Source organism: Odocoileus virginianus, chromosome 32 (genome assembly GCF_023699985.2).
Source record: "Odocoileus virginianus isolate 20LAN1187 ecotype Illinois chromosome 32, Ovbor_1.2, whole genome shotgun sequence".
Lineage (NCBI taxonomy): Eukaryota > Metazoa > Chordata > Mammalia > Artiodactyla > Cervidae > Odocoileus > Odocoileus virginianus.
Window position 1 is genome coordinate 29624783 of NC_069705.1, and position 25187 is coordinate 29649969.

General features: G+C 45.1%; 1 protein-coding gene across 2 annotated transcripts in view; it reads right to left on the minus strand.

The window, feature by feature from the left end:
* WWC2 (WW and C2 domain containing 2) overlaps window positions 1-25187 on the minus strand; it is a 145872-nt gene that overhangs the window by 38686 nt on the left and 81999 nt on the right. The window contains exons 1-7 of one of the 2 annotated variants that reach the window (XM_070460095.1): window positions 24919-24986; window positions 24360-24397; window positions 24160-24236; window positions 12681-12760; window positions 7233-7362; window positions 3890-4036; window positions 2776-2849 (exon numbers count right to left, since the gene is read on the minus strand). In XM_070460095.1, the coding sequence (XP_070316196.1) occupies window positions 2776-2849; window positions 3890-4036; window positions 7233-7362; window positions 12681-12760; window positions 24160-24236; window positions 24360-24390 (539 nt within the window). In that variant the 5' untranslated portion in view covers window positions 24391-24397; window positions 24919-24986. Of the gene's footprint in view, window positions 1-2775; window positions 2850-3889; window positions 4037-7232; window positions 7363-12680; window positions 12761-24159; window positions 24237-24359; window positions 24398-24918; window positions 25123-25187 lie in introns of those variants that run through there. The other variant, XM_070460094.1, reaches the window with a different exon arrangement.

The following is a 25187-nucleotide window of genomic DNA, read 5'->3' on the forward strand; positions in this document are numbered from 1 at the left end:
TATCTTTCAAAAAGGTAAACTACGAACACAACTGATATTGGCATGCTACTAAGTCGCTTCAGTCGTGTCCGACTCTGTGCGACCCCATAGACAGCAGTCCACCAGGCTCCCCCATCCCTGGGATTCTCCAGGCAAGAACACTGGAGTGGGTTGCCATTTCCTTCTCCAATGCATGAAAGTGAAAAGGGAAAGTGAAGTCGCTCAGTCGTGTCTGACTCTTAGCGACCTCATGGACTGCAGCCCACCAGGCTCCTCCATCCATAGGATTTTCCAGGCAAGAGTACTGGAGTGGGGTGCCATTGCCTTCTCCGGATATGGGCATGAGGAACCCCATATTCCTATTTCAAGATGTTGGATGGTTTTCTATCATTATCACAGCATATACCAGAAGACGATGAAGATAGAAACGGGGGTGCCTGCCCCCTCTTGTAGATGGAAGACGTTGCAGAAGAGAAGAAAAAGGTGACTGAAAAACGTTATCAGGACCAAGAGTGAAGTAGCTCCGCATTTTTGTGCCTTCAGTTTCCTGTTTGAGTTAACAAGAAAGTTGCCACCTTAAACTGTGCTGTGTGTATAACGTACTTGTGATTTTCACCTGTCGTCTGCACTTATGATAGATGTAACATCAGCTATTCTTCAGCTTTAGCCACAAAACCGTAAACAACTGTCTCAATGTACTGGAAAATTAATCATCAAAATGCTAAATAAGCATGATATTATTAACTTCATTAAGCATGTAAAACAAAGGCTGCAGGAGAAAACAGGTTTCCGAGAAACACAACCCAAACACAAGTAAACACAAAATTCTTTACTTATTCAGAATTAAGGAAGAAAAAGCACTTTCAACACATGCAGAAATCTCTGAGACTTACCATCTCCTCAGAATCACTAGTAACTTTAAAGCTAAACCCCAAATGGTAACAGAAACAGCAATGCAACTGAATGGGAAAGAACCAACATCTTAAGTCTTGATGGGTCTGAATTAAATAACTGAAGCGAGAGCAACGATGTAGTGAAAGAAAGAACAGCACCTGTTGCTTGTGGGATCGGGCATTAGGAAGGTCTTGAATTTAATTTGGAAAGAATGCGTCAAATCTGGGCAAGAAACTGTGATGCTTTCTGGGAACGCCTAGAAGACAAGTGCTGTTTAAGCTCCAGGGGGAGCCAGAGCCCAGCAGAAGCTCAAGCTGGCCCAAGGCAAGTTGAGGCAAGTCCCAAAGACGAAGGGGCATGACGCCCACCTCCCCAAGATTAATTCTGAGTTACGGCAGGCCGTTCTCCTTTGGAAAGCCAGGCACCCATCCAGTCTTTGTTTATTTCGGAAGCAAGGAGCTCTGGCGGCTCGGGGGCTGGGGTGCCCATAGCCGGAGCGCCCCGAACGGGCTCCCACGTCCCCAGGCCGCAGCAGCACAAAGGAGCCCTCAGTCCTGGTAGAGGGGAAAGCGCCAGTCCTGGACGCGAGAAGCAGACAACGTGGGCCACGACACTTTTCCTACCCTCAAGACATTTACAATCCACCTGGGAACCTTTACAGGCGTTAAAATTAGCCGGGTACAATGCTGCTCAGAGAGGCGAAGTGACTTGCTCAAGCTCACGTGGTTAATAATTTGTGGAACAAAGCTTAGGGTTCTTTCAGTAAATCAAAGAACCAAGTAATATTAGTAACAGAGGCTACGCAGAGGCAAATACTGGATTGAGGCAGATCAAATAATGGCATTGTTAAAGCCAGACAACCTCTAAGAAATCTGGCCAATGACTTTTTTTTTTAAGATTTATTTATTTATTTTTTTGATGTGGACTGTTTTAAAAATCTTTATTGAGTCTGTTACAATACTGCTTCTGTTTCATGCTTTGGGTTTTTTTTTTTTTTTGGCTGCGAGGTCTATGGGATTCCCAGCTTCCCACTCCCTGCATTGGAAGACGAAGTCTTAACCACTGGACTGTCAAAGAAGCCCCTAGCCAATGACTTTTAAATTCTCATCATCACCAGTATTAACGGGTGTAGTTCAGTATCCACCCTCCGGGCTTCCTTGCGGTGGGAAACCACGCGTGTTCTCAGCTGAGCCGCTCATGCTTCTGATAATACAGGCCTGTGCCCCCAGCGCCTTCCTAGACAACGGAACAGCAGCATCCTCACACTCTTAAAAGGAAAATGATGAAGTGTTTCAGGATGACCCTCTCTCAGAACAAGCACAGTTCCTACGTTATGAAAACCCACCGTGTCTGTCACCAGCTCAAGGACAGAGGAGTCTCCCAGACCCTCCCCGGAGGCACAGGTAAGAAAAAGGCAGTGAGGCTGTGCTGAAGAAGAGTAAAAAGGGTAAAGGAGGGACCCCCCGGAAGTGAGTGACACTCAGACACCCAGGCATCCCCCAGGACACCAGCGGGGGGTCTTCCCTCCAGGGCTTGAAACTGTTTACCTTCAAACTCCTAGCTGCTCCCAAGCCCAGCACCCGAGTCTCTGCAGCACTGTCTGGGGAACCAACCTCCTACTTTAAATTGTGAGTAGGTACCATACAGCCTTAAAGCGTCTTCCTTCCAGAAAGAAGGGGACAGTTCCATTCCTGCCCTTCTCATGAATTCTCCTTGTTCTTTTTGGCTTTGGGTGGGCTGGGTAGGGACCCCGCAACCTTTATATTCCAAGATCTGAAGGGTGATCTCTGTAAGAACGCGTGGTGAGCGCCCAGCAGATGTCACCACAGGAATGAAGATGAATTCTGGAAAACACCGGGTGAGCCCCTGACCACTGACCGCACACGGTTCCCCTGCTGTTACCTTCTTCTGGCTTCTTCATACTGAAGGCTCAGCCTGACCTTTTCAGCTAAATTTGATCTACTTCTCACTCCGATCTAGTTTAAAAAAAAACAAAAGGGAAAAAGTCAATTAACTCTGCTAATGAATGAAGTAAAACTGCTTTTGTTTCTAGGAAGTACGAGTAATTGAAAAGCTAAAGAAGATAGCATCGAAATTGGGAACACCAGTTTGCAAAGGCACTTACTTTTGCGTCTCAGTGGGGACAAAACATTTCTTTTTAATTCAAGCTTGTTGAATTTTTTTCAAAGACTTTAACATCCTTTTCTCTACACATTAAAATCAGGATTAAAAAAAAATCAGGTAAATGCTTCTGGTGTCTAAGAGTTTATGAAGGGCATACAGGTCAATAAAATTTATGAACTGGAACTAATTTCCTTGTCTCTGTGAGCCAAAATTTCCATCATTTAACTTCCAACTGCATAAACACAAATAAATTACTTCAAAAATTAATTTTTCAAACAGGTAAGCCCTACTGTTGATCTCTACCTACTCTACTTTCATAGCACAGAATTCAAAGAACACAAAAATAACTGGGAACTTATTGAAAAATAAAAATCTGCTAATGGTGTCCCAAAAGGTGGACTGTAAACTGGTAATAATATTCAAACCACATTAAATATTTTCAAGTGCCAGGTATAAACCACCAAACATTTTAATATAATCAACTTCAGATGTGTAAAGCAAGTTCTTTGGTTTCATTTTTAAAGGCCATATATTTATGTTTTTCATTAGCCTTAATGTGTATTTGGAAGGACCTTAATTTCCAAGGCTCCGAACTTAAGAGGAAGAAACTTCTCACGTGTCTCTTGTCTTTCAATAGAGTCTCTGAATAAATACAGTGTGAGAAAGTTTGAACCAAGCTATTCATCTGGACAGATTCTGATATGCTTGGCACCTAGGCAGAAAAGATAAGGCTAAGATTTGTAAATCCAATCTTATGAGTAGGAAATGCTGCATGCACACAGCTGGAACCTGCACCCCCTTGCCGGCCCCCGTCCCATCTGCCAGTGATGCAGGGCCCATCCGGGCCCATCCAGGCAGGGCCCAGGCCAGCCCTTCCACACGGATGACTTACGTCCCCGGAGATGCTGGTTTGTGAGCCCGCGTCCAGGGTCTGTCTGGAGAGGGAGAGATGCGAGTTCTCAGGGCTGGATCTCAGGTCCGGCTCAGACGTGCCGATGCTCTGGTCCACGTGAAACCGTCCTTGCAGCTTCGCGAGGCTCTGTTCAGGAAACACGAAGCACTTCGTGGAGCCGAGCACTGAGGCGGGTGAGGCTTCCCCACCAGGGAAAAACTACGTCGGAAGAGCTAATCTCAGTGGAAACAATTCCTTTATCTTAGTGGAGAAGGAAATGGCAACGCACTCCAGAGTTCTTGCCTGGAGAATCCCAGGGACAGAGGAGCCTGGCGGGCTGCTGTCTATGGGGTCGCAGAGTCGGACACAACTAAAGCGACTTAGCAGCAGTAGTGGGTGTCTACCTCTTTAAATGACTGAAAAAAATAAGGGTACAAGACAGCTTTTGCACATACATGCAGACTCAGAAAACATGTGAGATCATATTAAAACAGGTTATCTTCTCTTTCACCCTGTGAATCATGGTATTTTTATATTTAATAGATGTATTTCTTATTTAAAAAATTTTTTGAATTACTATTTTATTGAAGTTTAGTTGAAATATAATGTGGTAATTACTGCCGTACCACAAGGTGACTCCATTATATATACAAATGCATTTCTCATTTTGAAAAATTTGTTAAAAAGAAGTCTATTTTAATGAGGGCCACCCATTTTATGTAGTACAAATTCTGGAGACATGGGATACCTATAATGCAATCTCATTTTAGATAAAGCAGGCAAACTTCCTACTGAGAAGATGTCTATAGTTATGCCATTTGATATCTGGATAGGATCTAAGAGATTATTTAGCTCATGTAGACGTTAGAGATTAGGAAATAGACCCCAGAAGCTGCAGTCTATCAGTACCAGCGATGATGTTTGGTTTGGGGAAGTGCATAACTACAATTGAACATGACTGCTGTCCGCATCCAGGTTTAATATAGTGAGTTTATTTTAGAGGGAAGATGTGAACCAGTGATAGCATTAAAAATGAAAAGTCTAAACTTCTATCACCCCCCACCCCTTTACAAACACTAACAAAAGCGTAAGAAGCTCATTATTATCGGCTGTAAGAAGAGCCAGGATTTATTCCTGATATAGAAAATCCTCATGATAGGAAATTAGAACTATCAGAGATCTGAAACTTGTTTTTTTACCTAACCTCTATTTTCTTTCAAAGGCATTTTTATACAAAATTATATATTTTTATATAAAATGTATGAGGGATAAAGTGTAAAATGGTCACATGGAATAATACATTACAAAAAAGAACAAAGAAACCTTTTAAAGACTTTGGACAAGTCTCTTCTACTTTTTTATGTGAACAGTGAAAATATGTATACTTTTTTACACCTATCTGGGATGACCACAAATTCAATTAATTTAGTAGGTCATGTGGAGAAGGAAATGGCAGCCCACTCCAGTATTCTTGCCTGGAGAATCCCAGGGACAGAGGAGCCTGGTGGGCTGCTGTCTATGGGTTGCAGAATCAGACACAACTGAAGCGACTTAGCAGCAGCATCAGCAGTAGGTCATGACTAGTATGTTTTAAAATGAAATAGAGGAGACTAGGAAATAAAATCAAAGTATATTACTAGTATCAAAAGCAAGCATATTTCTGTGAAATTTGATGTGTGTGTGTATCTACAGGTAAAGATATTTGTGTTACTGTGTTTTGATGAAAAATATATTTCTTACTGTGGGTTGTATCCAAAGAGGTTTGAAAGTCACAGAAGATATCTAAAGCCCTTTTCAGCTCTGTTATTGATTTCTGTATCTATCACTTATTTTACATATTTTAGTGATTTAAAAGTTATCTAATTTTTAAACTTATATGTATAAATTCAAAGTTTACAGGAAGAATCAAAGAGGACCTAAAATTGGTAAATTATGAGGGTCCAATGTAAATCTGTACAAGAACCATTACCTTTTTTCAGGAATGACTGATTTAATCAGCAGGATCATTGTAGAACAAAAAGCGTATCCAAGTAAAGTTCTGTACGCATTACGTGTATGTTAGAACCACATATTCTAAACAAGACTGCCTGGGTTTGAACCTGGGTCCTGCCACTTATCAGCTGTGTGACTTTCAGTAAGTAACTTAACTTCTCTGTACTGTGGTTTTCGTATCTGTAAGTTGAGGATAATAACAGAGCCTATCTTTAGGGCTGCTGTGAGAATTAAATGCAGTATTTCTATGCAAAGCAGGCAGAAGATCGTCTGGCACGAAGTCAGTATTTTAAGTATTTGCTATTATTATTGTTGTCTTTTATATTTAATTGTTTCTTAAAAGATATTTTAAAAATCCCCCAATGCAAAATTATATGGGTTTAAGAATATTCACGTGTATTCAACCAGAATTTTGGAAACTGACATTAAGTAGCTGAATATTTTATTCAAATGTAGAGGCTCTGTTCACCATGGGCTGTAACGTTTTTGAAAGACACAGACTAAATCGTCATCCAGCTAGGTGAAGAATTCCAAATATCTGAACTATTACAAAGAATTCTCAGTGCTTGTGATAATTATGGGATAGAAGGAGGGGAGGAGGAGGAAGAGATACCTCTTAAAAAAAAAATGACTGTATGTGCTATATGTAGATGCAGAACACTGATCGCGCAAAGGTTGTTTTATCTGCACACGGGCTGGGCCAGTGGAGCTCAGGTCTGTAGGGTGAGACGTGTACAGGTGTGACCAGGGGATCTACTGCCATCACCCTGTCTCCCAGGTGACCCCACAGCTGCCCCCCAGCTGGGTCAGCATCCCTCCATGCCACCCCCAGCTAGCACTTCAGAATCTCCTGGGGTGGGGAGTAACTCTTCTAAGCTCCTCGCACCCCTCCCCCACTTCTCAAGGTGTATAATCTACTCATTGATGGCAGGTGACATGCCCTTTCTGTATCCTGGGCTAAGGATCACTTGTTTAGATAACCCCACCTATCAGGGCTCCACCTGAAGTTTGCAGTAAGTTGCAGGATGAACCAAGACGCTAATCTCCATACATGGGCTCCAGGATCCACCAGCCCCTGTCTCAAAGGTCACCCAAAGCCAGCCTTCAAATAAGCATATCAGAACCTTGGAACCCATCTGTTCTCCTCCAAGGTAGCGGCTGGCTCAGTACCGGTAACAATCTCCAATGAGACCAAATTCCGTATGAATGGGGTGCAGGCGGGGGTTGGGGGGTGGGGTTGTGGTGGAAAGGGGCCATCCGGACTCTGATGGAGAACTTTCTGCTCAAGGACAATCTCTGAGGCCCAAGAAGGCAGTAGTTTGACTTGGGGGAAAAATGTTCTATCACATACCTGCATCAGATCTTGTTTTTCTTTTTCTCCTGAGCTAATAGCCTTTCTGATAGATTTCAGTTCCGTTAGGATGGCTTTGGCTTCACTAAGTTCATAGCCACTCTGGCCTCCAGACATTTTTTTATCAATTCTGTTAAAAGAGAAGGGGAAAAAACAATCAAAGAATGGCAGAGGACAAGTTAAACAGACCGCAGGAATTGGGTGTGGGGATGTCTTGGTTAGCTGATGTTTACTACTAGACTCACACACAGCAGCTTCAGGGTGGTGGTCTTTCCTCCATTCTCTTCTGACCACTTCAAGCTGAGACCCCTGCCACCCCCTACCTCATACCCAGCCCACTGCCATCAGCGTCAGGCTCAGGTTTCTTGTTTACAGTCTGGTTGCGTGGTCCCACTGCTGGCTGAACTCAAACTTCATCACACGCTGATCCTGGCAAAGGTTCGGGACCCAGGGAACTGATTTAGCAGGAAGACAGAAATGCCAGTAAACTGGGCGAGCCCAGGAACCTCGGGATTCATCACTGCCATCTAATTTTATGTGCCATGATGTCCGTGCAAAACCTAGCACAGGGCACAGTCTGGTGACCGTTAATAAAGGGTGGTGATTTTTGCTTATACTAGTGAGTATCCTATAATGTTTGGATTGTTTGGTTAGTTTCTTGTTTCTTTTTAAATATATGCAAAGTATTCTATTTTTATGACAGTTATGAGTCAAGATAAGATTGCCTGTCTTGCTGAATGAGTTCAAATCTAGGAATAAGACGCAAGGGCAGATGTGTTCGTTTATCCATTAATGTTGCATAAAGAGCTCCCCAGTGAGCTCGCTGACTAGTACTTAGTAAGCAGTACTTGCTTTCTGAACGTCCCACAGTTCACAGGGGCACCCTACGTCAGAGGATTTCAGGTAACTGAATTCTTCGGGGTCACAGGGCCCAACCAAATGACCTAATTCTTAAAAAAAAAAAAAAGGTTCAAGTTCTTTATTATCACCTGTGTTGCTTGAGACTCATTAGGAAAGAACCTGAGCCTTACTTCAGAAACACACAGCCACCCCCCTGTCCCACCAGCCAACAACACTGTGACATACAGCATTCCCAGACACACAGCATGTCCTTGTCTAATTCCCAGACTCTCCGGAGATACGGTACCTATTAAATCACAGAAGACTGTCTCTGAGCTAATTTGGTTTAAAACATTTACTAATTTGTATGTATTTCAATGTGAAGGGTATAGTCTGGAAAAAAAATTAACGTGATATTGTCTTATTCACTCTTCTAAAGTTTACTCTGAGTGCAGTTTGTAGATAACTTATTTTTCCAAGTAGCTTTAGAAATAACTTATTTTTCCAAGTAGCTTTAGAAAATATTTTATGGTGCTGAACAAGTAATTAAAAGTCTGCAAGAACCTAAGAAAATAAATCTCATCATAAGTCAATTTTATAATACAGTACATACAACCAGTGCCGCTGGACATCCAAAGTGGACATACGCCTCTCTTGCTGGCATCCATCTACACATAAGCTACAGTATCGCTGAGGGCCAAAGTGCAATGAGACCACAGTCTAAAATGAGTAACAGAGAGAATGAGACTACATTGATTCATCCAGCATAAACGATGGCACCAAAAAGAAAGAAAACCGGGGCTTAAATCGGTGCAAATTCCACAAAATTATTCCATTTTACTATGAGTGCGAAGTTGTAAAGTCCTACAGTGGGATTCTGCTTAAATTTATTCCCAAAATATATTTTCGGTCATAACCCTAAGTAAGATTCCCTTTAGTATCAGGAACGTGATTTTTTGAAAAATATGGTCTCTGGGTATAATCAATTATTCTTCAATCTTCTGGTAGTTACGGTGGTAAACATTTGAATGAAAACAGCTTTATTCTGTCTATAGTTAAGATGCACGAGAGGCGTCTAATGTTGGATGTGGTATCTCTCTGCTCTTGGTTCCTCAGATTAGAATCACTGCAAGAGAAAGCCTGAGTTTCTGCAACAAATGGCTATTGTTTTCTTGTGGAATGTTATTGACAGATTCTTAAACATGCCTTGGATTCCTATAAAAATTGCTTGCAAGCAAACTGCTTTGAAACAATACATCATTGTTATATCGATATAACAAAAACAGCAAGTTTGGCTAACCTTTAATCCTGGTGGTGACATGAGTTATATTTTCAAGTGTCTTAAAAGTATGTAACGTGTGGTTAAATGCTTCCTGGTGCTCCTACCACAACGCCCTCCTGTGTGTTGATGGACAACCGACTCAACAACACATTTAGGTGAAACCAGGTCTGCTCAGTTTTGGGGGTGCACTGCAACCTCCACAGAGGCCCTCTGAACAGAGCTGGACCTGAGGACCACGTGGGGGGCCTTGGGATGGAGACCAGACACAGGCCCTCTGAACAGAGCTGGACCTGAGGACCACGTGGGGGCCCTTGGGATGGAGACCAGACACAGGCCCTCTGAACAGAGCTGGACCTGAGGACCACGTGGGGGCCCTTGGGATGGAGACCAGACACAGGTCCTCTGAACAGAGCTGGACCTGAGGACCATGTGGGGGGCCTTGGGATGGAGACCAGACACAGGCCCTCTGAACAGAGCTGGACCTGAGGACCATGTGGGGGGCCTTGGGATGGAGACCAGACACAGGCCCTCTGAACAGAGCTGGACCTGAGGACCATGTGGGGGGCCTTGGGATGGAGACCAGACACAGGTCCTCTGAACAGAGCTGGACCTGAGGACCACGTGGGGGGCCTTGGGATGGAGACCAGACACAGGCCCTCTGAACAGAGCTGGACCTGAGGACCACGTGGGGGGCCTTGGGATGGAGACCAGACACAGGTCCTCTGAACAGAGCTGGACCTGAGGACCACGTGGGGGGCCTTGGGATGGAGACCAGACACAGGCCCTCTGAACAGAGCTGGACCTGAGGACTATGTGGGGGGCCTTGGGATGGAGACCAGACACAGGTCCTCTGAACAGAGCTGGACCTGAGGACCACGTGGGGGGCCTTGGGATGGAGACCAGACACAGGTCCTCTGAACAGAGCTGGACCTGAGGACCACGTGGGGGGCCTTGGGATGGAGACCAGACACAGGTCCTCTGAACAGAGCTGGACCTGAGGACCACGTGGGGGGCCTTGGGATGGAGACCAGACACAGGTCCTCTGAACAGAGCTGGACCTGAGGACCACGTGGGGGGCCTTGGGATGGAGACCAGACACAGGTCCTCTGAACAGAGCTGGACCTGAGGACCACGTGGGGGGCCTTGGGATGGAGACCAGACACAGGTCCTCTGAACAGAGCTGGACCTGAGGACCACGTGGGGGGCCTTGGGATGGAGACCAGACACAGGCCCTCTGAACAGAGCTGGACCTGAGGACCATGTGGGGGGCCTTGGGATGGAGACCAGACACAGGTCCTCTGAACAGAGCTGGACCTGAGGACCATGTGGGGGGCCTTGGGATGGAGACCAGACACAGGTCCTCTGAACAGAGCTGGACCTGAGGACCATGTGGGGGGCCTTGGGATGGAGACCAGACACAGGTCCTCTGAACAGAGCTGGACCTGAGGACCACGTGGGGGGCCTTGGGATGGAGACCAGACACAGGTCCTCTGAACAGAGCTGGACCTGAGGACCATGTGGGGGGCCTTGGGATGGAGACCAGACACAGGTCCTCTGAACAGAGCTGGACCTGAGGACTATGTGGGGGGCCTTGGGATGGAGACCAGACACAGGTCCTCTGAACAGAGCTGGACCTGAGGACCACGTGGGGGGCCTTGGGATGGAGACCAGACACAGGCCCTCTGAACAGAGCTGGACCTGAGGACCACGTGGGGGGCCTTGGGATGGAGACCAGACACAGGCCCTCTGAACAGAGCTGGACCTGAGGACCATGTGGGGGGCCTTGGGATGGAGACCAGACACAGGTCCTCTGAACAGAGCTGGACCTGAGGACTATGTGGGGGGCCTTGGGATGGAGACCAGACACAGGTCCTCTGAACAGAGCTGGACCTGAGGACTATGTGGGGGGCCTTGGGATGGAGACCAGACACAGGTCCTCTGAACAGAGCTGGACCTGAGGACTATGTGGGGGGCCTTGGGATGGAGACCAGACACAGGTCCTCTGAACAGAGCTGGACCTGAGGACTATGTGGGGGGCCTTGGGATGGAGACCAGACACAGGCCCTCTGAACAGAGCTGGACCTGAGGACCATGTGGGGGGCCTTGGGATGGAGACCAGACACATGTGTCTTTTTTAACAGCTCCTCAGATTATTCTAATAGGCGGTCAGGTTGGAGAACCACCAGGATGGGAGCATCTAAAAGAATCTCATGGTCATGATCACACGAGGTGAGTGTCAAAACCAAAGACTGAGCAGGAGAGCCAAGTGTCTGAGATGAAAGTCATGTGGCTGGTGATGGAGAGGAGCTATGGGGATCCTGAAATACAGCTCCTCAACCAAACACACAGAACGATCTGCTCAGATGGCCCGGCCAGTGGACATGTGGCATCTTTAACAGGGTGACACCTTGCTGCCTCGGATGCTGTGGAGGCAGATGGAGGAAGGGCGTAAATCTGCCTGGGGAGGAGCCCCTGGGGAAGCCCGGGTGAATCCTGCCTCACTGCCAGGGGCCCTGTGGGGCGGCGTGGGAGGAGAAGGGGACCGGAAGGGCCGCCGGATACCTTTCAAGGGACGATGGCTTCAGCCCTCCCCGAGGCTGTGGGCTGCATGAACCGCTACTGCGTCCCGGCCTCGGAGACCCTGGGGTGGGCACTGCGGGGGCTGGACGCCTGGGTGCGCCTGTCGGGGTCTGACAGGAGAATGGCAGCTCCCGGGGGCTGCGGATGGGGCAGAAAGCCCCAGTCCTCCGACCCGCCCTCCATCATCCACGTTCTCGTCCGTCCTGGCTCAGCCTGGGGCCGGGATCCACTCCGCACAAAGCTGGAAGGGGCAGAGGGAACTCGGGAGCCCGGACACTCACTTGGCCGTCTGCAGACACCCCGGACTGGCTCCCTGAGGGCGGGAGGCATCAGGTCCCCCTGGGGCTGCCAGAGGCGGACAGGCCCCCTGGGTCGGGCTCCACAGAGAACCTGGTCACCCCAGCCTGTCCTGGGCCCCATCTCCTGGCTTTGCTTTTATGTGAGGCTGGCCGGCAGGCCTGTGAGATGAAGCTGAATCTCTCACTTCGGTTTCCGTGGGTCTTCCACCTATTAGGGAAAACTTCAGACCTTTTCAAAGTGTATAGCAGATTTTCCCAAGTGTCTTTTCACTGTTCTATGGTTGATTGTTTTCTTGTGTTTTTTTTTGTGTGTGTGCGCCAAGCTCTGTGTGTCGTACTTGACTACTCTTTGAGAAAAGTCTTATGTCATCTGCACTTCTGCTTTCTTTGGATTGGCTCAGGGGTCTTGGATTATTTGAGAGTTAATTTCGTTATTCTCATACTCACTGTTTCAGAGTGGCGAAGCCTTGTTCTTTATAGAGCAATTCCTGCTTCATCTGTGAGAGTTCTCGCTTCAGCTTTTTGACCTTTTGTGAGAAATCAATGTAAATATGAATGTTTGTAAATAATTAGCGACACAGTTTTAAAAGGTAACCTATTAGTAAACTATTAAACACATAAACACAGCCAATGGTTTAATGTTAACTCATTTCTCCTGGATATAGATTCCACGGAAGGAGATTAAGTAAGTGTAGGTTATCGGTGATGTGCATTATTACTCAAAGTCGCTCTCATCATCTTCTGTAGCAGAGTTGCTCTGAGCTGGACATCATGACTGGCGGTGCCAGGCAGCACTTCTCTGACCACCCCACAAAGGCCATTACTCTGTTTTGTTCAGTTCACAGCATTTTCCAAGAGCTGAAATTGTTTGTGTACTGGTTTCCTGTCTGTCCCCCATGGAAGAGTAAGCAGCATCACATCAGCTGTATCCCCAAATTTGTAGATCGATACCAGGTGAACACCACGGGGACAACAAATAATTTGTTGTTGAACTGGTAACAATTATTTTTTCCCCATTATCTTTGGAAATAAGAATACTAAAACCTGCCAGGTCAGAGATATGGTACAAGCCTGCATGGGTGTCAGAAACTTATTTCCATATAGTAAGTTGCAACCTAAAGTTTTAAGCATGTTCTGGTGTATAGTAATTCCATGTGTTTTGCACTTTTATTTCCTGTTTACTCTATTCATTCCACAAATATGTGTTGACTCTCCACAGTGTATCAGATCCTGGGTCTGAAAGTACGAATAAAACTACGAATAAAACAGACCTGATCTTTGCCTTTATGGGTTTTACAGAACAACGAGGGGGCCTGACATTGAGCAAATAATTGTCCAATGAAATAAACCTTACCAATTGCCATAGGTGATTGAAAAGAATAGCACAGGATATTTCAAGATATAAAATGGGGACAGAGGGGCTTCCCTGACCAGAAGGTCCACAGGCCTCACTGATTGAAGGGTCCCTGCAGGGTGGAGCTTGCGGAGACACCCTAAGCTGTGCGGGGCCAGGGCAACCTCAGCAGGCATCTGGGATTTAGAGATGCGGCCACTGCTGGGTTACGGGGTGCCGTGTGGGGCAGGAGGTGGGATGGGAAGAGGAGGCCACGCTGAGGATTTCTAAACCTCCTCCTGAGAACAATGAGAATCAAGGCGGGGTTGTAGAGCAGGAGTGGCTTCATGGCTGCAGAAGGCCAACTGTGTTGAGTACAGTAGCCCAAAGGGGCCGTCCTGTCTGCAAGGCGGGCGGGCGTGTTACAGGAGACACTTCAGAGGTAGGACCCCCAGCACGGGGTGATGGCCCCAGTGTGGACGGTGAGGGAGAAGATGTGCCAAACAGTGAAAGGGGAAGTCGCTCAGTCGTGTCCGACTCTTTGAGACCCCATGACTATAGTCCATGGAATTCTCCAGGCCAGATTACCAGAGTGGGTATCCTTTTCCTTCTCCAGGGGATCTTCCCGACCCAGGGATCGAACCCAGCTCTCCCACACTGCAGGCAGATTCTTTACCAGCTGAGGCACCAGGGAAGCCCAAGAATACTGACGTGAGTAAGTAGCCTATCCCTTCTCCAGCGGATCTTCCCAACCCAGGAACTGTACCGGGGGCTCCTGCGTTGCAGGTGGACTCTTTACCAGCTGAGCTCCTCGTCAAAGGTCACTTCCAAAACCCTGGGTGCATGAAGGTGCTCTCATGGGGAGGGGGACCGGATTTCTTGGGGGAAGATCAAGGGTTTCTGGTAAGACAATTATTTTTCTGATACCCGCGGTACTTAACTGTCCAGACTAGAGATATAGAAGGGAGGGCCACTGACATAAGGATGCAGTTTTTACATGCATGAGCATAAATGAGATCCTCTAGAGACAGTGTGTGCGCAGAAGGGACGGAAGTTCAAGAACAGAACAACTCGGGTGTCTGCAGCGCTCAGAGGTTCATGAGCGGAGGAGATACAGGACATGGTGAAGCAGAGGCAAGAGAAGCCAGGGAAGCACAGAGCGCTGTGGGCCAGAAGGGAAAAGTCAAGAGGGAGAAGAGCCGCTCTGAGGACTCAACGACAAGGATGAAGGCGGTATGACACTCATGAGTCTAGGCCGTGAGGCCCAATATTTTGGCTACAGGAGATGCTCCATAATTTACCTGCTAGGTTTACCAGAAGGCTTAACAGTTTGAGCTCCAATGCACTTACATTTTATTAGGGAAGAGGAAACAGAAATAATTGTGTTAGAAGAACATATATGTCTTCTTATGTGTGTGTGTGTGTGTGTGTCTGTGTGTAACCGAATCACTTTGCTGTATAAGAGGGATTAACAACATTGCAAATCAACTGTACTTCAATAAAAGTAAACTAAAACAACTGTGTTGCAGGGCCCAATTCCTAACTACACAGAGAGGTACAAACGATGCTTCTGGACCCCAAGGAGGAGAGGATTACCCTGGCCTGGGAGAGGAAGGTCTTGAAGGCGCTTCAACATTCACACAGAGCAACTGCTCACTCACACTGTCCAGTGAGGACTCGCCGGTTTTAGCATCAGACTCTGACCACATCAGGAGCCATCAGTAATCTCAGTTCAGTCCACGTGTGATTCTACTACTGACAGCACTCTCAAACAGTTTTTTTTTTTTTTAACCAAAAAAGACCAGCATTTTTATTTAAAAACAACAATAGTAGCAGCAGCAGAAATCCAAAAAAATCAATAGTAACTCAAATAGCTGGGCTGAAACCTGTGTCAACCTTTGAAACATGATGCTATCTACTGAGCCCCCTTGGAACAACCGAATTAAAAGTGTCCCTCACAGACATAAAACTTGAAAATCATTTGGACTTCGATGACACACCCATCTAATTTCTTTCAAAAATGATCATTTAAGGACTTCCCTGGTGCTACAGTGGATGGGAATCTGCCAGTCAATGCAGGAGACACGGGCTCCACCCCTGGTCCGGGAAGATCCCACGTGTCACGGAGTGATTAAGCGTGTGCACCACAGCTACCAGGCTTCTGTGCTGCAACTATTGAAGCCTGTGTGCCCAGAGTCGGTGCTCCGCAAGGAGAGGCCGCTGCCAGGAAGAGCTGCCCCTGCTCACTGCAACTAGAGAAAGCCCAGGCACAGCAATAAAGATCCAGATCAGTCACAAAAAAAAAAGGTTTTTTTTTTTAATGATCATTTAAAATTTAAATGAACTTCTGACAACTCCGACTCTGCTCTGCTTAAGTGACGTGAGACTGTATTGTGTGCTGGGTGACAAGGATAGAGGAGACTGATGCACCTGTGCTTTCCTTTCTCCTCCGTTATTTACTTTTCCTACACTTGGCTGAAAGCTACTGCTTTTATCCTGGGGAGGCTTCTGAATGGATTACATCAGTGATTCTCAGCTGCCTAATATCAATGTGCATGTTATTTTGTCAAGGATGAAAATGTTTGGTTCTATTATAATGATAAGTGAAAACAGGTATTATTTCCAATTCAATGTTACTTGGGATTGTTTCTGGTTTTTAAGAGTTTGGTCTTGGGACTTCCCAGGTGGCCCAGTGGCTAAGACTCTTTGCTCCCAATGCAGGGGTCTCGGGTTCGATCTCTGGTCAGGAAACTATATCCCCCACGCAACCAACTAAAGATCCAACATGCCAAGAATGAAAAAACTGCCACATGCTGCAGCTAAGACCTGGTGCAGCCAAATAAATAAATAAAAGAAATAATTAAAAATAAATAAGAAAAGTAAAATAGAATCCATTTCTATTTCTTATATAAAGTTTCTTATATATAAAGTTGCAAATGGAACTCTGTTAGAATACAATTGTATTTTTAAAAAAAGAGTTAGATTGTTAAGTGTCCAACACCTTTTCTTATCAGAGAGCCATCTGACGTCTTTAGCTATCAGTGTTTTCTACTCTCATGCTCCAATCCAGTTTCAATGCAGGACACAGAACATAAAAACAAATACCCTCAGGTCACAGCAAAGGGTTACGCTAGTGCTGACTGCCAAGTTCAGCACAATGTGGACTCAGTTCAGCTCAGTCGCTCAGTTCAGTGTCTGACTCTTTGCGACCCCATGGACTGCAGCACGCCAGGCCTCCCTGTCCATCATCAATTCGCAAGGTTTACTCAAACTCATGTCCATTCAGTCAGCGATGCCATCCAACCATCTCATCCTCTGTCATCCCCTTCTCCTCCTGCCTTCAATCTTTCCCAGCATCAGGGTCTTTTCCAATGAGTCAGTTCTTCACATCAGGTGGCCAAATGACTGGAGTTTCAGCTTTAGCATCAGTCCTTCCAACGAATATTCAGGACTGATTTCCTTTAGGATGGACTGGTTGAATCTCCTTGCAGTCCAAGGGACTCTCAAGAGTCTTCTCCAACTCCCAGTTCAAAAGCATCAATTCTTTGGTGCTCAGCCCTCTTTATAGTCCAACTCACACATCCATACATGACCACTGGAAAAACCATAGCCTTGACCAGACAGACGTTTTTTGGCAAAGTAATATCTCTGCTTTTTAATATGCTGTCTAGGTTGGTCATAAATTTTCTTCCAAGGAGCAAGTGTCTTTTAATTTCATGGCTGGAGTCACCACCTGCAGTGATTTTGGAGCCCCCCAAAATAAAGTCTGTCACTGTTTCCATTGTTTCCCCATCTATTTCCCATGAAGTGATGGGACCAGATGCCATGATCTTAGTTTTCTGAATGTTGAGCTTTAAGACAACTTTTTCACTCTCCTCTTTCACTTTCATCAAGAGGCTCTTTAGTTCTTCTTCGCTTTCTGCCATAAGGGTGGTGTCATCTGCATATCTGAGGCTATTGATATTTCTCCTGGCATTCTTGATTCCAGCTTGTGCTTCATCCAGTCCAGCATTTCTCATGATGTACTCTGCATATAAGTTAAACAAGCAGGGTGACAAGATACAGCCTTGACATATTCCTTTTCCTATTTGGAACCAGTCTGTTGTTCCATGTCCACTTCTAACTGTTGCTTCCTGACCTGCATAGAGATTTCTCAAAAGGCAAGTCAGGTGGTCTGGTATTCCCATCTCCTTCAGAATTTTCCATAGTTTGTTGTGATCCACACAGTCAAAGGCTTTGGCATAGTCAGTACAGCAGAAATAGATGTTTTTCTGGAACTCTCTTGCTTTTTCAATGATCCAATGGATGTTGGCAATTTGACCTCTGGTTTCTCTGCCTTTTCTAAAAATGTGGGCTAAAATAACTTGGACTCTCTAAAAAAAAAAATGTGGACTCTACTTGGAGGCAAAGATGAGAGGTAACATTCCAGGCACTGTGCTTTCAATCCTCACAACTACTCTATTAGACAGATATAGTTTTAATGCTTATTTTATAAGTAAGGGATCTCAGTACTAAAGAGAATAAGTAATCCACTCAAGGTACTCTACTACTTAGCAGCAGAGAGTGGTCTAGAACACTGGAAAACTACAATTATGAAGGTTTTAGTTATCAATGGTATGATAATATATGTAAGATCAAAGACAATCTTTGTTGCTCAGTCACTAAGTCGTGTCTGACTCTTTGAGACCCCATGGACTGCAGCACGCCAGGCCTCCCTGTCCATTACTATATCCTGGAGTTTGCTCAAACCCATGTCCATTGGGTCAGTGATACCATCCAACCATCTCATCCTCTGTCGCCTCCTACTCCTCCTGCCGTCAATCTTTCCCAGTATCAGGGTCTTTTCCGATGAGTCTGCTCTTCGCATCAGGTGGCCAAAGGATTGGACCTTCAGCTTCAGCGTCAGTTCTTGCAATGAATATTCAGGACTGATTTCCTTTAGGGTTGACTAGTTTGATCTCCTTGAGGTTCAAGAGACTCTCAAGAGTCTTCTCCAACATCACAGTTCAAAAGCATCAATTCTTTGGCGCTCAGCCTTCTTTATGGTCCAACTCTCACATCCGTACATGATTACTGGAAAAACCATGCCTTTGACTACATGGACCTCTGTCAGCAAAGACAAACTAGACCTGTAGCAAAATGGCCTACATAAAAAACTAATAAATAAGCTAAGTATAAAGACGTCACTCATGTTTAGGCAAGAGACAATCCTTACTGGTAGCAGTTTACATTCTCAGAAGGCATCTTTCTTCTTACTTGAAGCACAGAGTTATGGGTTTTGTAGGTTGGCTACATCACTGGCTACAGTGCCACTGTTTGGTGTTCACATGAGCTGACTCTGTCCATCGTGACACACTAACCCTTACATTAAACCACTATTCTTTTAGAATCCATGGACACAACTACAAATAGGTGACTTGTGGATGGCTCTTCTGAGTCCATCACCATGGCTAAAAATAACTCAAAGTGAATTAATATTAACAAGGTGTGAGTAAATATATTCAAGAACAAAAGACTGCACACTGTTATCAATAGCAGCGCTGAGGAACCAGCTATGTATTTTGCATGGAGAGCAAATAATTTAACCAAAGGAGCGTTTGCTTCCTTTCTGACACAATTAGAAGTTGGATCATACAGCAGATGCTGTAGTGACATGCTGGACGTCTCAAATGTGAGACTTCCCTGGTGGTCCAGTGGTTAAGACTCTGCCTTCCAATGCAGGCGGTGCAGGTTAGATCGCTGGGTGAGGACCTGAGATGCCCCCAGCCAAAACACCAAAACATAAAACAGAAACAATACTGTACCAAATTCAATAAAGACTAAAAATAATCTATATGAAAATATCTGAAAACATTAACTAAATAGAAAAATTTCTCAAATGCAACTGTATTTCTAAAGAAATTTCCACTTTTACACTTCCAACATTTTATTTCAGTTTGATAAAAAATCAGTAAAAGCAATCAAAATTCATCAAAATTTTCCTGCATCAAATTTTCACCAAATCCCACTTATTTGTAAGTTTTGGTATGAACTTTGTAAAATATCAGTTGAATTGAAGGTTTAGTTTATGTCAGATACAAATGAAATAATAAATTTTGGTATAAGTTTTTTACATTCCTCATCTTAAAAAAAGATTTTCAAAAAATTGACAATTACCTCTAAAAATGATGAGTATATTATTAAGAGCTTAATTTATTCATTTCACCTTTTCAACAACTAGACGCCAGGAAGTACTGTCATCCCATTAGCCTAAGGAGGAAACTAAAGCCCAGTGATCACCAACACCTACGACCATAATATAAAATAACATAAAACAGATGTTTTAGACAGATGCTCCTATGTACCTGGTTCCCAAACACTTGACCCACTTGCTCTAATTCAATAAAAATAAAGCACAGTTGCTAACACTGTTACGTTAAAATAATGTGGTATGAACCAGCACTTGGCTTTGTATGAAAAATTGTTATTAGAACCTAAAATGGAGATAGGTTCTATAAGACACCAAAGCAATGAGGAGCTAGCTAATTCATGAGTTACTATTTTTATGAGTCTCCTGAACTGCAAAGAGATCAAACCAATCAATTCCAAAAGAAATCAATCCTGAAAACTCATTGGAAAGACTGATGCTAAAGCTGAAGTTCCAATACTTTGGCCACCTAAAGCCAAGAGCCAACTCACTGAAAAAGACCCTGATGCTGGGAAAGATTGAAGGCAGGAGGAGAAGAGGATGACAGAGGATGAGACAGTTGGATGGCATCACCAACTTGATGGACATGAGTGTGAACAAACTCTAGGAGATAGTGGAGGACAGAGAAGCCTGGTGTGCTGCAGTCCATGGGGTTGCAAAGACTCAGACACGACGGAGTGAATGCACAACAATTTCAGTGGCATTATTTTGTGAAAGGGATGGGTACATGCAAGGACTTCTCCAGGAGAGGCGAGCTAAGAAAAGCTAGGTTGTCAGAATCCACGAAACTTGGTTCAAGGTATCCAGGCCCTTCAGAACGCCTGGGGCATTCTCAAAGAGCTACCTGGCCAAAACATGCCCACGTGGCAGAAAGAGGGTACCACCTGGCCTGCCATGGTCAAACCATGACATGGCTAAAAGCATCAGAAGAGAATGTGACCACGAGGCCCATGTGCTGTGGAAGCATTCCTATTAAAAGGCATTTTCACGGACAGGAACTAATGGAAGACAGGCTCTCATCTTTCACTCCAGTCACTCGTGAATGCCTCCTCCCTCTTGAGGGGAGCGCCTTGTGGAGGAGGGCACTCCTCCCCGACTCACTCTGTGGTCCCACAGTGATGACACACGTCTGAACACAGGCTCGTAAGCGCGCATTAAACCCGCGGCAAAATAAGCTTTATCAGAGGGGTTCTGCGGCATCAGGAGATGGGTCTGGGGACGTGGCTCCGTGGGGTCTTCTGGGATCTCTCCCAGTCATAGAAGGCTCCGTTTCCTTCCGACGGCTACAGGTGTGAGGCAACCTGTAGGCTTTCGTTTCTTCTTTATTGAATAATTTTATTTACTTTTTTCGGCTGTGCTGGGCTTTTGCTGTGCAGACTTTTCCCCAGTGGCGGCGAGCAGGGGCTACTCTCTAGCTGTGGCGAGGGCGTCTCCTTGCAGTGGCTTTCCTCGCTGTGGGGAACAGCCTGCAGGGCGCGCGGGCGCAGCAGTCTTCGGCTCCCGGCGCTACAGGCTCCACAGCCGCGGCACAGAGGCTTGGCTGCCCCGAGGCATTATGGGCTTTTCCCGGGACAGGGATCGAACCCACGTATCCTGCGTTGGCCGATGGACTCTCTACTACTGATCCACGAGGGAAGCCTTGCTTTTGTTTGTTTGTTTGTTTTTTTTTTTTAAAAACCCCTCTCTTAGTTAGAATCTTTCCTAAAACGGGATTTAAAGCAACAGATTATGATAGTGTGTTGAGGTATTCCATATACAATGTGAGGTACTATATTTATGTTTTACAAAGAAAAGAACTGTGAAGGATGGTTAAGATTTCAAGGGGGTAGCAATAATACGTAGTGACGTCTGAGATGGGCAGAGCTCCAGGGAGTACTGAAGTTTAGCAAGGGTAAGTTTTGACAACATAACTTCACCTGTTGTCCCACCCCAGCCCTTTTAAAAATAAGATATCTGCTTGAGATTACAGAAATGTATAGACATGATACAGAGACGCAGCAATGAGGTGTCCCACAAACCGCCTGTGAGCTCCTCGAGAACAGACAGAGAAATGAAGGCGGATGGACAGGGCAAAGGGCTGTTTATGGCAGAAAAGAAAACTTCCAACAGTGACTTCATGAATTACACCCAGAAGTCTAGACCAAAGAGAGGTTTGCTTCCGGAAAGTATAGACAGACTTTCTTCACACGTTTTCTGAGAACAGATAGAAAAGTTGCGAGGTTAAACAAACAAAAATCTATTTGGAGATACTGGAGAATTACCAGGGCAGCAAGAACTTCTGTTAAGGAGCTAAATGATAAGAGAGGCCCACAGGCAAGATCCAAACTTGGCATCGGTTTTCCTTCCGAGGCATCTGCCTACATGATCAAGAAAGTGAAAAGCTAGGAGAATGCAGTGACCGGGAGCCTGACATGCAGAGAAGCACTGGCTATTTCTCAGAGCCGAGGGCTCCAGGGAGAGAGGAGTCCAGCCTCAGTCGGCTTGCTTCCTCAGGAAACAGCCCAGGAGTTCAACTGGGACTCCGAAGAGCTTTGACCTGAGAGAAAGGGTGCTCTGGAAATAGACCCATTCTGAGGAAAATGACGAAGCCCAAGGACTTCCCTGCGGGTTCGATTCCCAGTCGGGGCACAAATTCCCCTTATGCCATGGGTGTGGTGAAAAAGTAAAAAGAAGAAGAAGAATGGAGCCCAGAATTCAGAAAACTCAAACCCTGGCTGAATTGAAGTTATCTGCCCCTGAACTAACTTCCACTAAGAAGCAAAAGTAAATCCTCTTTGAAGGCTAATGAGATCATCCCAAACCTTAAATTATCTTTATTCTCTTTCATACATAATATATGGCTCTTAATTAAAAGCAAGCAGCTGTGAGAGGTCAAATACTGACCAAAAATCAAGAGAAAAAAAACCAGACCAGAATGAAGAATTCAACACATAAAAAGTTTTAGATATTACACTAATCAAGACATGGAATTTTAAAATAACTGTGATTATTTTGCTCAAAAAATTATGACATCGATGTGGAGAATCTGGGCAAGTAATTAAAAACAAAAAATAAACAGAAATTTTAGAATTGAAAACGTGTGGTGGAATTGAGCTGAATAAAGGATAAGAAAATCCAAAACTGTTTAAAAACTAAGCAGAACACTCTGATGAAAAATCATAAAGAAATAAGGAAATAATTTGAACTGATTGACTAACAAGGCCTGAAACTGGGTGTGAGTAGCTGCTCGAGTATATTTTAACAGAGCAATTCTACTCCTGGTTGCATAACCAACAAAAATCCATACATCTGTGCACCCAAAGGCATGTGTAACAGACACACACATTCAGATGCAAGTTTTTAATTACTAGCAATTTGCATAAACTCTAATGTACATCAATAGTAGAAGAAATGAAGAATTCATGGTATCTACACAAAGGTGGGATGGTTTACACGCAATAAAAGTGTATGTGGATGAATCTCAAAATGTTGAACAAGGGTCCAGTGGTTGAGACTCCTAGCTCCCAATGCAGGGAGCACCGGGTTTGACCCCTGGTCAGGGAACTGGATCCCACATTCTGCAACTAAGACCCCACGTACTTCAGCTAATACCCAACACAGATTGCAAAATAAATTAAAATAATAAAAGTTTTTAAAAAATACAGAAGAAATGTTGAACAAAAGAAGCCATCAGTAATCCATGTGGTAGCATGCCAGTTTCACAAAGTTCAAAGCAGGCAGAAAATTGATTTATAACATTGTCAATAAAGGTCACCCAGTGTCACCTGTAGGGAGAAGGACAAGGGTGACCAGGGAATGCCATGGGGGCTTCTGGGGTCACGGCAATAATCTCTTTCATGACCTATGCAAGGGTTGCACGAGTTTATTTACTTGGTGAGCAGTCTTTAAGACCCCAAAAATCAAGGATAAACAAGCTGTGACCTTAACAGCCATGTGGTCAGAAAGATTTAGGGTAAAGATCAGCAAACAACCCATAAGGAAGTGTGAGGCACCAGTCATGTTTGACCTAGAAAAAGAAGTGACTTGGTAATGTGAACTGTGAACACCTTGATAGATTGGGCCGCCTGCTCCACTTTGGACGTGTACTTTCAGCACAAAAAGGAAAATTGAAGTTTTTTAGACTTTTGATTTAAACCATTTAAACTTTTAAACCATATTTTGATTCTACATACTAAGCGCAAACAATAAAACTCCCCAGAAATGGAACACACTCTGTCATATTAATAAGAACAATCTCATGAACATGTTTTAACAAAAGCAGAAAGACCATCCATCGAGGATAAGTGGAATGGTTCCTTCACTGAATTGAGATGGCAGATGACCACAGAGGCCCCTTCTAGACTCTGTGCATATGTTCAGCATATTAATAGAACCACAGTAAAAAAAAAAAAAAAAATAAATCTTACCCTTAATCGTGTAGTGGAGATCTCAGCTTTTAAGATATCAGGGTCATATTTAGTACTGGATGAAGAGCCTGAGAATACTTTCAAAGGGAGAAGAGAGGGGGAAAAAAAAAAGTGACTTGTACAAGTTGCATAACTAGCTGTCAACTTAGAAATTACAAACGCTAAAAACGACAAGATTTACATGCTTCTGGGATACTTACTTAACTTTTTAACTCCTTTATTGTCATTCATCAGACACCTAGATATAAAAAGTCATCTTCAAACCTTCATCATTTTTTCAATAAAAAGGAACGTTATCAACACCCCAGTGCCTCAGTTTCCTGTGGATTTTACATCTATGGATAAAATCTTAGAGGAGCTTACTGCAGATACAGCTTAAATGCGCTTTGTGTTACCCAGAAACTTGTCACTTCAGTGGGACGTCTGAGCCCATCACAGCTGCTGCTTTAAAAAAGGCGTCTCTGAGATGAGAGGTTGGTCGGTCAGCAGAAACTTGGTCTGTGCTAACCGCTCTAGTTTCAGTTTAGTCCCACTAAAAGCAACGTACGAGAGCAGCATAAGGGCCAGATCACTTGCCCTGATGTGAGAAGGTAAACGTCAATCGCTCAGCGAGGAGACCTTCCTCTGAAGCCGGGCTGAGGGGCTCTTCTTGCCCAAGGGGGCGCAGGACCCAGAGCCCGTCCCACGGACCCCCGGTGGCCTCCCATCACCTGAGGTCGGTCCCCCCTTCTCAGGCCTGAGCAGCCACGCTGTACTTACAGCTGGTGCGAGAGCTGGACTTCTCCTTGTAGGCGTCATTCAAGCGGACGTACTCGTCCAGGGCCAGGGCCAGCCGCTGCTCCTTCACGTGGTACAGCTCCCGCTGCGTCCGCAGCGCGTCCTGGGCCACCGACAGGTAGTCCTGGAGCATCTTCTCCTGCTCCCCCCGCCATTGCTTCCTCGGGTCTTCGATCTGCGTGGTTTCTGAAAATAAATCAGGTGGCTTATTTTCCAGAATTTAATGACGGGTTTTTTTTTGGGGGGGGGGG